The sequence below is a fragment of the Podarcis cretensis genome, assembly GCF_951804945.1.
Source record: "Podarcis cretensis genome assembly, chromosome: 2".
Lineage (NCBI taxonomy): Eukaryota > Metazoa > Chordata > Lepidosauria > Squamata > Lacertidae > Podarcis > Podarcis cretensis.
Genome location: NC_137171.1, coordinates 35,247,580 through 35,265,012, shown reverse-complemented (window position 1 = coordinate 35,265,012; position 17,433 = coordinate 35,247,580). Strand labels below are relative to the sequence as shown.

Genomic DNA, 17,433 nt, shown 5'->3' with positions numbered 1-17,433 from the left:
TCCACCTCCTGTGAGTCAATAAACTTTGACTGCAGCTCATGCTTAGTGCAGAGAGAGCTTAACTAGAGCCCCAGTTTGGATCAAACGCTAAGCCAAACTTCGGCTTAGCTTAGTGCAGCAGCAAAAAGGACCCGGAAGGAACAGAGCGGCTGCCAGCTCCTCTCTGGGAAATTGCACAAAACAATTAAAATACCGTGAAAATCCCTGAAACAAGAAGTAATCAACTAGAAATATTATCTTGTGGAAATCAACTAAATAATAAAAATTAAAAAGCTTAAGGGAAAAAATTAGAAAAACCTAAAATAGAACAAAGCCTTAACGGGATGCCGGCTACAAACCTCGTTTCACTGAACTACTCAGTTTCCTCAGAAGGAAATAGAAAAATCATAAACTTTAAATTTCCAAAATTTAAAATAGAACAAAGCCTTAACGGGATGCCGGCTACAAACCTCGTTTCACTGAACTACTCAGTTTCCTCAGAAGGAAATAGAAAAATCATAAACTTTAAATTTCCAAAATTCAAACAAGGGTAGAACCCCAAAAATTCTGACGTATTATAATCCTGGCTCGACCAAGTAGCGGAAGTAAATAAACAATAGCAACCCTAATTGATGTTCATCCAAGCTTGAATGTTACAAGAATAGACCCTATGCTGTATTAAGGCATTACTGGTCACTTAGAGAATTAAGGGTGGTGCGAATTCCGCATTAATTAGTTTGGACAAGAAGAGCAGAATTTGTGAACCCTGTCCTTGCTTTGTGTTGCAAAAAATGCTGTACATAAGAGAGCTTATCAAGACAACTTTCCCCTTTCTTGTTACATAAAGGTAACCGAAATTAACAAGGCTTCCAAAGATGGGGAGCTGTATTCCACCCTTGGAGTCAATGGCAGTTCCAAGTTGAAGACTGAACCAGTGGCAACAGCTGATGATGGCTTCATCCCCGCGTCCAAGGTGAATACGGTAAGTGCAAATAGGCACTATTAGAACCTTAAATAGCATTCTCTCTCCCTCTCTCTCTCTCTCTCTCTCTCTATATATATATATATATATATATAAGTGATTTTGCAGCAGCAACCTGTGTCCTGGTGTCTATGAGGTTTCCATTTTCATAATTTCTTTTTATGTGGGCTTCCAGCAGTCTTCTTTGTCCTGTCCCATTGCTTTTAATTTTTTCTCTATGGAAAACATTAAGGTGTGAGGTGGTCTTTGAGTTTAAGGCGCATCTACAGTTTCCCTGGACTAGGATTTGATTTCCAAGACAGAAGGCAGATAGGCAAAAACTAGCCCTCTATCTACCTCTCATCTCATTTCTTTCTAATGTAGTTCAAACCCAAGAGGGTGGGGATTGGATTTCGGAAGTCATCTGATGTATTCCAATCTGCTTCAGAAGTTCTGGCTGCCAAGGGAGATGATGGAGTTAAGCCTCTGAAGGAGGACATTAACCAGAAGGGAAGCCACCACTGTGACCCTGAGCCTATGGACATTAATGGCACACTTGAGAGACAGGCAAAAGTTGCTGAAGAAGTTTGCCAAAATGCTGAGGAGGTTCCTGAGAAGAAGGGGCAGCAAAGCACCCCTGATGCTATAGCCTGCTTGGGAGTTAGTCCCACCAAGAAGGGCAAACCCAGTAAGAAACAGCTGCTGTTGGCAGAAGCAGCTAGGAAAGACTCTCAGAAGATATCGAAATTCTTCTCCATCCCCAAAGCAGGGTCCTTGGCGTCAGCGCTTGATTTGGCAGAAGAGAACAACTGCTACCATGATGAACTACCTCAGTTTCCTTCCCAAAGAACATGTGACGAGAAAGCAGAATCTCAGGAAACTGAAATGGTCTCCAAAGAAGAACAAGCTAGCACATCCCATGTAGAAGAGGAAGAATCAGAAAAAGCAGGAGAAGGTCTGACCCTTAGAATTCCTAGCTCAGGAACAGAATCCTCATGTTCAGGAACAACCTTTGGAAAACCGAGGTGAGGGGTATATTTCCTTGTTGTTGCTCTTCCTTAGCCTCCTAACTGATACCCACCCAATTCCCAATTGGTAGAAGGTTAGAAGAAAAGTGATTATTCATAGCTGTTCCTTCACAATTGTATTTAAGACTCAGGCTGAAGGCAGCCGTTGAATTGACATACCTCTGATCTGGCAAAGGCTTTTAGAACAGAAGCAAAGGTGTCTGGGCTGTAAATCAGGAGGATGGTTAGAACTGAGTTTGGAGTTGCAGAAGCAGGCCTGAGTCGGGCATTCCATGGGTGTTAACTATCTGTAACTAATTTCCACAATAATAATAATAATGCTATTTGAGTAAAATCTTTCTAAACAGCAAATGGATGATAAGTATGCTTGGATTGCTTAAATTCACAGAATTCTCAGCTGAATCAGTCCTTAAAATATATTTCCAATATTTATTAGGCTGTGCTTTTAAAATTCAGGTGGTTACAGATGTTTTGTGGATGGCATCTGTGTCTGTTGCAGGAGCTGCTAATAGAATTTGTCAGTTTTAAAAATCAGGGCCCCAGCTCTATTTTTTTATTTCCGTAGCTCACCTGTTGAAAACCACATGTCAAGACTGTTGTTTTTACTGCTTCCTTTGAATACCATAAATACACCATCCTTGAACAAAGTATCTGATTGTTCCTATCCCCCCACAGAGTTAAGCCTTTCATTGAAGATGGAATGACAAACAGTTGTCGAAACCATAATGGAAAGAGACCAGGGTCAGCTGAGGTGATACTTCATTACTATTATTAAATCCCCTTCTCTCTCTTGCATAGGAGCACACACAAAAACATCCCTGAGATACAGGCGAAGCATGCTTTGCAGGAACTTATGGTGGGAAAGCTCACTCAGACCTTAGGATGTGTTGAGCAAACCCCAGGAGGCCAGACATGTTTGTTTGTTGTAAAATAAACTGATTTACTTTGTTGTAAAGAATGTTGTGTCAACTTAAAGACTAACAAATATATTGTGGCATCAGATTTTGTGAGCTGGAGGCATTAGATGAATGAAGTGGTCACCTACATTCCAAGTATTAAGAGATGAAAGGTTTTTTGTTTTTTTAATGAGATGAAAAGGCTATGCAGAAGCCTATTTATACACAGAACACAAAGGGGGGAAAAGATTCAATCAGCAAGGGTGTGACCTGCTCCCAACTATGTGGGCCACTGGTAATGAATAGGCATAGCAAGATCAGTGACACAAAAATACCTGAAGAGGGACATTTACTTTCTTAAGTGAGCTAGCCACACACCGTTTCTTGAAGGTTTAAAGTATTTGGAAAGGACCTTTACCCCATCCCTTGACATTAGGAAGGCACAAAGAAATAGAAGTCAGGAAACTCTGGTAGATTGCTGGCAGAGGCTATGCGTTCCCTGTTTCTCACAACATTCCTTTCATGAGTATTTGTTCCTCTGTTGTTCTCTCTCAAGGATCTGGGAAGCCCTTCTGGAAAGAGGCTACGGATGATGACCAAGTCTTCCATCACAATGCAATCAGAGGGGAAAGCTGATGGGCTGATGAAAAAGAAAGTTACGTTTGATCCCAATTTGTCGCAGGTTGATAAAGAAGGAACAACCAGAATCATCCAGCCAACTACAAAGGCATTGTCACTTAAGGAAACGGCAGACATTGTTGTAAAATACTTGACCCCTTTCTACAAAGGTGGCAGATTTGCTTCCAAGGTTGGTTATGAGCCATGTTGCTTTTTCCTCCTCTTGAAGGGGTGCCTAGCAGTGTTGTCTGTCCTATCTAACTGGCAGCATGGAGAGACCATTTCCACTGTATTGGCCAGTGTCTTGGGTCCCTTTTAGGGTGAGGGTAAACCATGTCTGGAAAGAGCAGGGTATATTACCCTTTCCTATAGCCAATGTTCAGTGAGCTAGATAGACAATATCAGAAAAAAATACTGGTGGGACAACAGCACGCTTATTCTGTGTTTGTTTTTAAATCGTGTGTGATGGTAATGAGAGCTTAAATACTTACATTGTGACTTTGTTCCTTAGGAACTTCTTGCAGATCAACAAGTTTTACTTATACAAGACATTGGTGTTTTTCTATTTCTAAGTGATTAGTTCATTAGGTCAGATACATGTCCTGGGTGCTGCACAACTGGAAGATGCTAGGTCCTACCATGTTGGTCTCGGCACCTAGTCGTTAGAATATGGGAAACGTTATAGGAGTACCAAGATGTCCCAGAGAGTACACAAAAGCAATCATATGTCAGTGAGGGTGAGAACCCTGTTATGCTCATTCTGTTTCTTCATCCCTAATTGGCAGGATTTGTTTAAAGGGTTTGCCCGGCACCTCTCTCACTTACTGGCTGCGGACAAGAGTCCTCTCCGTAAGACAGGTGAGTTATCAGGTGATGGCTGGGGAGGAATGTCTAGTGCCTTGTACCAGTAGATACTGGATCTAACACCAGTACAAAATGATCAGGCAGCCAGCTGTGTATGATGGGTGGGGGGGCTAGGGTAAAATAATCTAATATGTGTAATTGAAGAAAATATTTGAAATATGCAAGTGGTGTATCTAAGGTATAGGAATTGGAAGGTGTATGTGGAATGTTATAAGACTGGTGTCAGCACATAGTTTTCATTCCTTAGCATCTCCTCGGTGTTTCGGTGGTAGATCATTTCATTCTCCCCGAGTCCCCTATTCTTTAAACAGCATTTGCCACTGGAATATTTTCATGGTTCAGAGCATTTGTGCAAATGTGCATAAGAGAGATGCAGTATCAAACTAACCTAATTTTGCTTGTGTGTTATTGGGAAGGGAGGTTTATGCAGATTCTTTTCTTCACAGATGGCTTGGAGACAAAGTTAAATGATACTATAGTTAACAGTGGTGAACAAGGTTGGGCATCAGTGTATTGTGTGTTACTTTCTGTTTGTAGTAAAAGAAGAAGCACAGAGACTGATCAAGGAATTTTTCAAAACCCGTGACAAGTGTGAAAATGAGACAGACTGGCAGGAGCTAACCAGCTTGGAAACATGACACCTGAAAGGCACTGGTTTTCTCTGCTTCCTGTGGCTGCTGGACCCCAAGCACTTAAAGGAATCATCGTAGCTATGGGAGTGGGGTGGTGGACCCAGTTAAGCACTGGCCTGGGGGAAAGGCCTTTGAGATGTTATCCTAGCTAGGTAAAGTCTGTTGTGCAGATGAAGTCACCAATTTTAAGTTACAAGGCTGCTCTGTGATACGGTCAACTTTGCTTGTTTTAGACATACCACGAGACTGTAATTGATTCTTTTGCTGACTAGGAATCTTGCTGCTACCCAAGATTTCCCGCCTCAACCCCCAGTCCGTTACTATGTTTTTTTAATTAGCAGCAGCAACATCACTCAGAGTTGTCATGGAATACATTTGCTTTGAAGAAGGCTTTCTCATTTTGATACTGTGGGAGGGAGTCTGGCAGAGCTGCTTTGCCCAGGTCCCTTTTGATTTGTGTTGTTTGTGCTGAAAAGTGTCTCCTTGCACTAGAGTTATTATTTTTTAAACTGTGCATATTGCAATAAGAATGAGAAGTGCTGCCAGGGACAACTCTCTCCGTCTCAAAGTAAATTTAGGGCCTAACTAAAGGTTGCATGAAATCAATCTACAGTATAATAAAATCCAGAAAGCTACCTCTTTAAACAGAGAGCAGCTGCTATGGGAAGCGGGTGATTTTGTAACGCCAGCAGGGCAGGGGAGGTTATTGGTGCCAGTTCCTGTCAGCTGGGTTATCCCAAATGACTCCACTCTCACATGAGGTTGTGAAATACATGTTTGCAAACTTCTATGCTCCCCATGGCCATCAGAGTTGTGTTACATACAAATGCATGTAACATGTAGTCAGACACTAATACAATTTTATTTTTCAGGAGAGAACAGTCTTCTTCAAGGCTTGAGGGCATGTCCTTGCTTACATAAGTTGAAGAGTTTTATATTTTGTGAAACCTCAGGAATAAATAGAGGCCATGGGGCAACCCTTCCCTCCAAGCCAAATTCTATTTGGTGGTTACTAGTGTTTATATTCTGTTTTTTGTTTGCAGTAAACAGTTGTATCCAGGAGCACCTCCTTCTGATGAAAAGGCCTAATACGTATTTCAGGAAAGTTGTTGCCATTGCAACGCATAATTGCATTTTTCTTTGTGCATATGGAATAAGTCTAAAGAAATCAGAGACCTTTGCAAATAGCTTATTACTGACATGTGATTTCAGGTAGGTTCACATTAGGGCTGCTTCACAAGCTCTGTGATGACAGGTGCGTTTGATGCACGGTAAGGAGTCCTGGACATTTGCACCTGCAGAAAACATGAGTGTGTTGCATGTGCAGAACTATGTTTTTCAGGTGTATATGCAAAATACTTTACAGGTTATTATATGAGATGTAGCCATTTGTATTAGCCACTTTGTATTGTCCATCAGGATGTTAAAAGAACCAGCCTTCCAAATATCACAGTTGACTGGGCAGAGGTGAGTCTGCACAGCAGAGTCTTTGGTATGAGGGCTGTGCAAGTATTCACTTAAAGCCATATTGCTGCATTGTGCCTCTCATGTCATCTTATCAGACTACTGTGACAAAATTGCCCAGGGGTTTTAGCAGGAAGATGCTGCTTTATTTATGTATAGTTCAAGTTCGGCATAGACTGTAGATTCCCTGCTGGGATTATGGTTTTTTACAATTGTATTTTCTTCTTCTGTGCCTTAGAGAAGCATTAACCTTTTCCTTTAGTGGAAACTCCCTAGACAAAGGTGGGCCTGGCAGAGGGACCCCCTTCTTAATAGCTTGCACTTGGGAGCTAGGGGTTTGTTACTTTAAAAGGTTCATGGTGAGCTGCTAATAAAATGAATGTTAAAGAGCTTACACTGCTTAATCTCATTATTTTTACCACTGGAAATCACACAGGAGCCAGGGCAGTAGCTCATATACAAAGGAAGGATCTTCCTGCCCACCTTGGGAGAGGAAGAAGCAGCCGAGATAACATCACCCAGCCCCATACTGCTCTGGCTCTCGTAAGAAAGAGTGGTAGGGGGGGTTGATCAGCTGAGAGGCAAGCTTCCTGGCCCCCTCCCACAGCTGATCAAGCCCCTTCCCCTCCAGTTTGCATAAGGAATATTCATACTGATGCTGCTCAGAGCACATATATGAACCACAATTAAACAAGCATCAAGGAGAGTCACGACAGCCATTGAGGACAGTAAAGGTAGAATGCCAGTGCTTTAATAATACCTGAACATCTAGGTAGTGTAAATTTGTCAGCGCCAGTAACGGTGAAAGTCAGCAATGCTTTGGGTAAACCTGGATCTGCTTTGAGCAAAACAAACTGTAAATACCCGTGTCCTTCCTTGAACTTCATTACATGTAATAAGAAGCATGTCTAGAACTGTTAAGCCAGTTTTGCTCTCTAGTAACTGAAAGGCTAAACATGTGTTTTTTTAAAAAAAACAACGCATCTGAATAAAGAGGGAAAATCTCCAGTGAGGTTGGGCTTAGGAGGCAGAGCAAGAACCAAGTTAACAGTGCTTACTTCAGATGCTTGTGATGAACAGAATTTGCATGAAGCTTTATGATTTCAAGTTCAAAAAAAAGACATTTCTGCCACTCACTAAGCCTCAGATTCGGTTTCTTCTAGGATGATGGCAGTCGTGTGGTACAATGCTTTAGCCTGTCAAGATAGAAACTTCAATGAAACAAAAGTCCCTCATCTGCCATCTCTACTTCCTTCCCCCTCATTTTGAGAAATTGTTTCATTTTGTGCTTGCACCTCTACTTTCCAAAAGGAAGCCCACACCAACTAAAAAAATAATTTTAAGTGAGACCCAGATGGAGCCTTCGTTTACTAGAGCTTGGTGTTCCTTGTGCCAGTATTTTTTTAAAAAACAAAAAACAAAAAAATCCAGTAGTCAAAAGCCTTGTAGTTAACTTGTTTTCCCATATGGCGGTCTTTCTCCTGCTTCAAAAGCAACGCTGTCCTGTGGTTCAGCTACACAGGTTGGCAGTAGCACCTCCAGGGAACCACGTGCAGGAACAGTGGGTTTAGTTCCAGATAAAGGACTCCTCACTATGCTCTTTTCCTGCAAGCCAGAGATGTACCCTATCCCCAAGCATACAGCATGAAGGGATGCTGCAGAACAGGCTTCCTGCCTTTAATCCCATGAGTTGCTGCCTTCTAGCAGCAGAACATACCTCTTTGTAGCATACGTCAGTGCCTTGGGGTAGCTAGAAATTCACTTGATTTTAACCTCTAGAAATAAGTTCTGCCAAGAGCCCTGGATGACTGGTTGTAGAAAGAGCAGGCTTCTATTATGGTGTATTGCACTAGGGGAATGCCACAAACCAGAAATAAGACTAATTTAAGGCCGTAGAATACTGCTAAACCCTAGTAAGATTCGGATCTCCCAACTGTGCTGTGTCTGTTTTTGTAAACTTGGTTACGGCCCAAAATGTGCAAAGCTAAAAATTACATCTGGATTTTTTAACTTAAGAGGCGACGACCAGGGATATTACCTGCTTCAATTCAAACCAAATCGTTTTGGGGTCTGCTGCTGAGCCGTAGTTAATTTCCAGGCCAGGAAGCCCAGATTCATTCATGGGGCGCAAAGTCCGCATCCTCTGTATCGTCGCCAGTGGAATGAGGCTGTGAAGGTTCTGGGTGAAGGGAGGGAAACTGCCGTTAGGACACGTATATTGCAGTGGAGGATCAAAAGCACCGCATGACTATTAAGAACACCTTCTGGATCAGGTCAGTGACTCATCTCATGGCAGCGTCCTGTTCTCATAAGTAGCCAATCATATGAGAAGTTAATTCCTGTTATTTTGTCCGCACGAGCTTTCACAGAATTTAATGCATGTTTCAAATTGCCTTTTAGGAATCCTAATTCAACAGCAGTCCTCTGAACTGAGCAAATATTCATAGCAGAGTCTCCCTCCCCCTGAAACTGCCTTTTCAGGGACATTCTTTCCTCAAAATGTAAATCACTCTATACACCCATTTCATGATATTCCATAATGCAGCTGCAGGAATAGTAAAAAAAAGAACCACAACTTGAAAATTTTGTGGAAATTACTCTATTCCATCATTCTCCACAATTATTCTTTATTGAAATTATTGTAAGTACTATTAAAATAATAAGGTTAATTCAGATTCTGTATGAAGCCTGCCAAAGCACACTTGGGTAACGCTCACTGTGGGTAGCTATGACATTTACATGCTGATTACTATATTCAGCCCAATCACATGGAAACTCACTGATTTGTTTAAAAATGAGGATTATTGTGACATCTTGAAAGCTGAAGAAGTTAAAGAAGCTTTCATGGACCAGAGCCCACGTTATGAGATACATAAAGGGTTCTTACTGTTAAGTTTATGAAACAGATGAACATTTCAGAAAAGTTAAACTAGATACAGCTGTATGAATTTTCTTTTTTTGTGTGCAGACCCAGGAAGCAAAGGGCTATGCTCCCCTATTTTGAGGCCCCAACCCATGTTGGTCCACCACACTTGTGATTTATAGTTGAAACCAATGTGAGTTTTCCTCTTAATGCATTAATGCCTCCCTGAACCAGGTAAGGATAGCAGATGGGGGCGGGGGGGGTGAGGATTAAAGCCCCCCAGTATGGTCCTGATCTGGATTAGGCACCCTGCACTTGCTACTTACTCTAAAGTAAGCTGCTAATACTCCAGGGATTTCTACTAAAACCATACCTGGGTCTTCCCATTCACTACAACGATCTGTTCCTCATTCACTCCTACAAAGCAAGGCGTGGGGATCCCAAGTGTACTGATCTTCTCCACAGTGTAAACGTTGTAGCCAAAAAGCGGCAGCTGGATCACGTGCTCTGGGACAAGAGAAGGAAGTGGTCATGATGTCAAACCCAACAGGCCAAGCCAAACCACTGTATTGCTGCTGCCGACTATTTAGCAGTGGGGTTGCCCCATCTCCTGAAAAGAATATGGCTAAAAGGCAAGACTATTGTGCCGTGCCTGGTATTCCCAAGGCTGCCACAGCCAGAGGGCACAACTACCCTGGCATATCCAAAAACTACAGAAGCAGTGATTTGTCACATTATTGATAGAATCATAGAATCATAGAGTTGGAAGAGACCACAAGGGCCATCAAGTCCAACCCCCTGCCAAGCAGGAAACACCATCAGAGCACTCCTGACATATGGTTGTCAAGCCTCTGCTTAAAGACCTCCAAAGAAGGAGACTCCACCACATTCCTTGGCAGCAAATTCCACTGTCGAACAGCTCTTAGTGTCAGGAAGTTCTTCCTAATGTTTAGGTGGAATCTTCTTTCTTGTAGTTTGGAACCATTGCTCCGTGTCTGCTTCTCTGGAGCAGCAGAAAACAACCTTTCTCCCTCCTCTATGTGACATCCTTTTATATATTTGAACATGGCTATCATATCACCCCTTAACCTCCTCTTCTCCAGGCTAAACATGCCCAGCTCCCTTAGCCGTTCCTCATAAGGCATCGTTTCCAGACCTTTGACCATTTTGGTTGCCCTCCTCTGGACACGTTCCAGTTTGTCAGTGTCCTTCTTGAACTGTGGTGCCGTACAGTTCTACAGTCACACACAGTGGCTTATATCCAATATAGAACACAAGTCCCTTGTTCTGTTAGCATAGGATTTAGCTCCCACCCCACCCCATCTCTTCTGGGGAAGGTACGGGACGAAAATACCATTGCACAAGGGTAAATCTAATGGGATGAATGCATTGGATGCCACCTATTTTCAGTATTTGGAAGTTATAGTGCAGCCGAGGCAGCAAAAAAGGCTGTTTGCAAAGTGTCGACAGCAGGGACCACATTTCTACATTCAGCTGGAAGGATCCTGCAGATGGTGATCATGGTTTTGAAGGATTGGGCATTCTTTGTAGATAAGAGACGCTTTTCGTGTTGGGTTTTGCTGACACCAAGAGTCCCACTACATAAAAACGTGAACATTTTGCATTCACATTTTGCCTACCCTACAGACCAGTGTCCTGATCAGAATTATTGTGTGTTTCAAAAAAGGCTATTGATGGGACCAGAAGAGTGATAATCCAAAGATTTACAAAAATATCCTTAGAATTACTTGAACAGTAATAAAGGAGAACTAGGAACAAGCTGTGACCATCCTCCTCTAGGAACCTAGAGGTGATCTTGCTGTGCCAAAGGAAAAGCAAAAGTCACAGGCACTAAGACATACTATAAATAAATGCCTCAATCCATTTTACCTCTATAATTTGTAGATGCTTGCCCTTAAGAGAAAGCACGTTTTGCAATATGTGTGCATTTTCCCTCAAGTAATCTACATGTACATAAAAGAAAAAAGCCAGACTCAGGGAAGATCTCACTGAAAGTCAAGCACTGGGTAACGTACTTCATAACAATTAGGTTGAAGAATGAAATAAGATAACCCCATGTAAATTGCCTTGAGTTCTTTGGAGAATGCAAAATAAACATGTCAGTATGCTCCTGGATTCCATGCCTTGATGTTTGGGGGGGGGAATACCATGTGGCAACAGGAAACTGGCAGAAAGTTTGGGATTACAGAATAAGATCATACCAGCTCCAACCGTATTGCCCGCTTGAACTTACCAATGAAACTGATTTTTGCTTCCTGTCGCTCAAGTTGTTTTGTGGTTTTCAGCTGATAGGTAACAGAATTTTGAACAATGACTGGGTTGATGAGGCGTGCAACGTCATCAGGGATGTAACTTACTAGTTCCTCTCTATTTAGGTGATCAGAAAATAAAGGTATGGTTAGGACACATAGCTGTGCTCCATAGAAAGAAATATTTGAACAACAATTCAAGAATACTACTATTTCCCTTAGGCTGGGTTTAGTAGAAAGAACTCTGCTGCCACAGGGCCCAAGTAAGAAATATGCTTACCTTGGTTCTCGAATGGCTTAGTTGTTGAAGAAATCTGCTCCCGAACAGCAAAAACCCAGAAGTGTTCCAGTTTTCAAACGTTTTCTGGAAGCTGAACGTCCAACGCGGCTTCCGCTTGAGTGCAGGAAGTTCCTGCAGCCAATCGGAAGTCGCACCTTGGTTTTCAAACTGTTTCGGGAGTCAAACTGACTTCTGGAACAGATTAAGTTCGAGAACCAATGTACCTCTGTACTCAGATTGTGTGAATGGTGCCTCCAAGTTTGGTCCTTACTTCAGCCTCCAATTCATTTAACCTTCAGTAGATTAATTAGAGGAAATAAACTAGTAAGCAGGACCTCTTGCATCATTTTTCTCACCCCCAGGGTACATGGATCATGTAAAGCAAGAGTGGTGAACCTGCAGCCATCCAGATATTGCTAGTCTAAAATTCCTATCACCCCTCAGCTCTGGCCATACTGACTGGGACCGATGGGATCTGGAGCTTCAAGTGGAAGGCCACTTGTTCACCACCCCTGAAGTAAACCATAATGGGGCTGAAATTTAGCATGCAAAAGTGGGTAAGAGTACAGAATCATCCACAACCTATAGTGGAGTGACAGAAGCTAGTCCCCTTATCACCAGGGCCGGCCCAAGACATTTTGCCACTTAAGGCAAAACGGAGAATGGTGTTCCTCCGCCACCACTGTCCTTCCTGCCTCCGCCGCCTGAGGCAAGTGGAAGGGTGGGGGGAAAGGAGGCTAGAGAGGAGCAGGTGGCAATAGTGGATCCACTCTTCCCAGGCAATGCCCACAAGCTACAAGCACAGGAGGTGGCAAACGGCACATTCCTCAGGCATCTGGATTCTAGCTGTCCCCAGCCAGCTGCCTGAAGCAACTACCTCACTGAGGTTAATGGGCGGACTGGCCCTGTTACCACTTTATTTGCTTGGAACAGTTACCATTAGCAAACAAGTATGAGGGACATTTTACCTGCTCTGTCTCTAAACAACATTGGCTAAACCCCCAAAATGGCAGGGAGGAGTCAAGTAGCTCTTCTGAGCGTGTGGACTAGGAGCGTGACAGTATGCACATGCTCTGAGGAAGACAAGAAGAACTGCTGAGGGGGGTATGTGAGTAATGAGGATCTGGCCAGGGCCCTCATCTTGCCTATATTAAAGGATGGTTGCACTTTGTGAATACATCTTCACCCTCCCTGAGAGATGAGTCTTCTTGACACACGTAGGGAAATGTCTCTGCCAAGCATCAGGTTCTGGCCTACACAAACCACCCAAGGCTACGAACAGGAGACTTACATAGAAGGGACTGATCCAGCTCCCTTGGCCCAGTGCTGGAGCAGAGACAAGGCACACACCAGCTTCTCTAGCTCCCTGGTGTGTGGCAGCAGCAGCTTCCCTTTCATATAATTCTGCAGCACCTAGGAACAACCCACAAGAGTGTTAGAGATTCATTCCCCGTGTCTGCAGTCATGGGATTGTTGTCTATCACATGATGGTGTGTGTTTTCATTCCACAGTGTGGGAAGTGACAGAGACAGGATGTTTGTGTTACTATGTTCTGTGAAGTGGGACTATTGTCCTTTGTTCTCTCTCTCTGCTGTCTGATGAGAAAGAGGATGGAGCTAAGTCAGAATGCTCCGAGTCTATTATATGTAAATAAATGTATATTAGCCAAAATGCTGTGCTACTGAGGTCTGTTACGCAAACTGCAAATACTCTGCGGATCCCTAAGCATGCTAATGCCTTTTGGTATCAGTCGCCGTGATGTTCAGGCAGAATAAAGTTTTTGAAGCTCCCGAACGACCGGCCAGGAGGGAGAGAACATGCCAGTTGGGCATGTGTCCCTACCAGGTTCCTACACGAGAGTAGGGCGCTCCCAACAAAGAGAGCATTGCATTGTACTTCACTCTTTACCTACAATCCCTTGAGCAGGAACCAGCAGGGAAGCATTTTGCTGCTTGAACAACACAGTCCTATTAATGGTTATGTAACTCTAGATATTCAGCAAATTCTGGCAGCTGATGCCCTGAAAGTGTCCCAAACATCAAGCTAGGTCACAGCAAATTTAGCCTAATGGGAAGAAGATGTCACCATACGCTCACAGGCAATGTGTGCGGCATCTTCAGAGGAATCCCCAGCCTTTTGCAAAGGGTTCCTTCAGACATCCTTTTTATTGTGCATTCACTGTGATTTCTGCTCATAATGGCATTAGAACGGTCATCTGCAGTTCTGATTTCAGCACTGTTTGTGCCTTCAAAAATTTTTGGGCAGACATGCGGCTTTGTTTGCCATTGAAATCCTGTAACTATGTATTTGTTTATAAAATTTACAGAATTTTACATAAATTTTACAGATTGCAGAAAAAACTCAAAGCGGTTTACCAAAAAAAGATAACATTACCACTAAAAGATTTACAACTGTAATTTAAAACGCACAGAAGGAAGAAAGGAGCCTCTCCTTAAGCTTACCTGGTTGAAGTGAAGGTTAATATACATGTCATTCTCAAAGTGCAAGGGCGTCCTCCAGGTGATCCTGCAGAACTCCAGCTCTACCGAACTTCCCTCAAGCAAATAATCATGGATGTACTCAGTCTGGCGCAAGGGACGTACAAACTTACCTGCATGGCAAAACAAGAGACACAACCCTACTCACCTCAACATCACCTCCACTTCTAAGTAAAGCAAAGAGAGCAGGATGTGGCGCTTCAAGTCATCCTCTCCCCCATCAAATCAAAGGCACCTTATTCCCCAGGATTCAGCCCTAACGGCACCGTGTTGCACATTCCTGCACAAGGCGATTTCATGTGAAACGGACTGGTCAACAACGGCTACTACATCTCATTCACACAATCTGCACCTATGTCTCCATCTGTCCCCATTAGAACCTTGAAGGTTTTGGTGGTGGTGTTTTTAAGATGAAAATAAAAGATCTAAATTCACTCTCATTTAGTGGTGCCATCAGATGAAGGATTTTGGAAGCCCTTCATCAATACAGCCTCAGCAGGCCACCCCATACCTTGGGCCAGGTATGCAGTCTGAGAAGTGATTCACACTGCTTCTCTCTCTCTGCATACTGGCATTCCTGGGCTGGTGGGCACTTGCTGGTCTTAGGAGGGATGCGAGTCCACCCACGTCATGCTAGTCAACAAACTACCCACGGAAATATCCCCATCTTGTCATGATTCGGTTGCCATTTACTCATCTACCCTGCTCCTGCTGTTGGGCAGTCATTTTTAGCACATTTCATCATATAAGGAAGTATCCTGCAGCTGACCATTCGCCACTGCTATGGGGGCACTTTACCGTTATCTTTGTTGGCCAGAATGGCAAATTCCTGAATCTCTTCTGGCTCAGTGACCCCCATCTGCTCAGCGATTTCTTTCATGATGTCTGCAGCAACCTACAACCAAAATGGGAAAGGAATACTTTTAGCCCTTACCCTGCTACTGGCTGTCTAAAAGTAGCATCCTAGCCATTTGGAAGGACCAGGAAGGGCTTCTAAACACAAGGGAAAGACCTGTGCTGGCATAAGTTCCAGCCCCCCTCATTTAGTGGTGGGAGGGAGGAGGGCTAGTAAGATTTTATAGTACAACATAGTGGTACCTCGGGTTAAGTACTTAATTCATTCCAGAGGTCCGTTCTTAACCTGAAACGGTTCTTAACCTGAAGCACCACTTTAGCTAATGGGGCCTCCTGCTGCCGCCGCACAATTTCTGTTCTCATCCTGAAGCAAAGTTCTTAACCCGAGGTAATATTTCTGGGTTAGCGGAGTCTGTAACCTGAAGCGTATGTAACCCAAGGTACCAATGTAGTTTTAATTCCATTGTGATGCGTTCAGCCACAAATAGAAAACAGTAAGTTTGGGAAGGGACAGGTGAGCTGCAAATCTGGCCACCTTCCGAAAGATGATATGGCTCCTCTTGGATTCACATCAGTGGGAGAGGAGGGAGATGCTCAGTCTGCTCATCATAGGCCCCAGTGGCAAACTGATGCATGGTGAGCTCTATGCATACAGCAGGGCTTCTCAAGAGTACACTCTTACACCTCTGGCAGCACCCTCCCTCCAAATTCAGAGATACTTTGCAAGCAGCCTCTGGGAGGACATGGGGAACTGCTGGAAAGAATGGGGGTTGTGTGGCAAGGCCCCAAACCCTCCCCTTCGTTGGAATAAAGACACTTGACAGCAGTATTTTAGGTTAATGGGCTAAAAAAGGCCACAATTTTATTGGTTACAGAATGTGAGTGGTATTGGATTAGGCACTGGAACTGAACCGACTATACCTGACTCCTGCTCACCTGCAGGAAGTCTCAGAAGGGTTAACCACCGGTAGGGAGAGCTCCATCGATGCAAACCAACTCGAGCCCCTCCAGGGTTACCAATAGGCGTCGTGCCATAGCCCTAGCCTCCGCCTGGGCTTTGGACAGGATCACACCCCCCAGATTCCTTTAATGGAATACCCTTGAAATAGGAGGGGTAGGTGATGGCCTCTACCTCCCCTCCCCTCCAATCTAATACTCCAATGCCTAACTACCACCCAAGCCAAACGGCTCACTGCAATACCCTCACACCTGCAACCAACTCCTAAAGCACGCCACCCGCCCCCTGGCCACCCGGATTGGTTGGTCTGGGGGCGTGACACGGAGGGGACTCCCTATGATGCAGGGGATAGCCACACCCCTGCGCACAGGGCGGGCTCGCGTCCAACCCCCATTTCCCTGGGAAGGGAAATGGCTAAATCACAGTGTACAGACGCAAGCCCTTATGATTCCCTTGGAAGTCACTAAGTTCATGAGACGAAGAACACAGGAGGCTGCCTTTGACCAAGACAGACTACTTCTCCAACTAGCCCAGGATGTATCTTCCATGACTGGCAGAAGTCATCCACATTTCCAGCTACCTTGCCGATCAGAAGGTCGGCAGTTCGAATCCCCGCGACGGGGTGAGCTCGGTCCCTGCTCCTGCCAACCTAGCAGTTCAAAAGCACGTCAAAGTGCAAGTAGATAAATAGGTACCTCTCTGGCGGGAAGGTAAACGGCGTTTCCGTGCGCTGCTCTGGTTCGCCAGAAGCGGCTTAGTCATGCTGGCCACATGACCCGGAAGCTGTATGCCGGCTCCCTCGGCCAATTAAGCGAGATGAGCGCCGCAACCCCAGAGTCGGTCATGACAGGACCTAATGGTCAGGGGTCCCTTTACCTTTACCTTAATTTTTTTTAACTGGAGGTGACAGGGAATGAATCTGGAGACTGGGACTTTCTGTGCGTAATGCAACTGCTCTAACACTGAACTATGCCCCCACCCCACCCCTGAAAATAAGAGAAATTAATAGCACAAGCGTAACAGCCCCGGCTCAGATGGGTGATGAGACTGACCACAGGCCCCTGCAATAGAAAGAGGCTGTTTCAATGGCAGAAGGTGCAGAATTGGCTCTCTTGATCTCTGTGTCTAAATAGCATTTTAAAAAACGGGGTCACCTACTCTGAGTCATCTCGGTAAGGGGAGATGAAATCAAAAGACATAAATATTTCAAAAGTCAGTCTCATCCACCCAAAAATGGACATGGCCAGCACTGTCCCCACAAGCCCCC

The 17,433-nt window shown here is 44.1% G+C and overlaps 2 protein-coding genes across 12 annotated transcripts in view; one reads left to right on the top strand and one right to left on the bottom strand.

The window, feature by feature from the left end:
* RECQL5 (RecQ like helicase 5) overlaps window positions 1–6,836 on the top strand; it is a 48,208-nt gene extending 41,372 nt beyond the window's left edge. For 5 of the 7 annotated variants that reach the window (XM_079965942.1, XM_079965944.1, XM_079965943.1 and 2 more), the window contains 6 exons: window positions 827–961; window positions 1,325–1,965; window positions 2,644–2,719; window positions 3,421–3,672; window positions 4,268–4,340; window positions 4,884–6,836. In XM_079965942.1, coding sequence (XP_079822068.1) covers window positions 827–961; window positions 1,325–1,965; window positions 2,644–2,719; window positions 3,421–3,672; window positions 4,268–4,340; window positions 4,884–4,984 — 1,278 coding nt within the window. In that variant the 3' untranslated portion in view covers window positions 4,985–6,836. Of the gene's footprint in view, window positions 1–826; window positions 962–1,324; window positions 1,966–2,643; window positions 2,720–3,420; window positions 3,673–4,267; window positions 4,341–4,883 lie in introns of those variants that run through there. The other 2 variants (XM_079965945.1, XM_079965946.1) reach the window with 2 other exon arrangements.
* Window positions 6,837–7,166: 330 nt separating this feature from the next.
* Window positions 7,167–17,433, bottom strand: part of LOC307210257 (unconventional myosin-XVB-like) — a 77,026-nt gene continuing 66,759 nt past the window's right edge. For all 5 annotated transcript variants that reach the window (XM_079965862.1, XM_079965861.1, XM_079965863.1 and 2 more), the window contains 7 exons: window positions 15,152–15,248; window positions 14,318–14,466; window positions 13,147–13,268; window positions 11,560–11,693; window positions 9,679–9,812; window positions 8,481–8,621; window positions 7,167–7,638 (listed from right to left, as the gene is read on the bottom strand). In XM_079965862.1, the coding sequence (XP_079821988.1) occupies window positions 7,579–7,638; window positions 8,481–8,621; window positions 9,679–9,812; window positions 11,560–11,693; window positions 13,147–13,268; window positions 14,318–14,466; window positions 15,152–15,248 (837 nt within the window). In that variant the 3' untranslated portion in view covers window positions 7,167–7,578. The remainder of the gene's footprint in view (window positions 7,639–8,480; window positions 8,622–9,678; window positions 9,813–11,559; window positions 11,694–13,146; window positions 13,269–14,317; window positions 14,467–15,151; window positions 15,249–17,433) is intronic.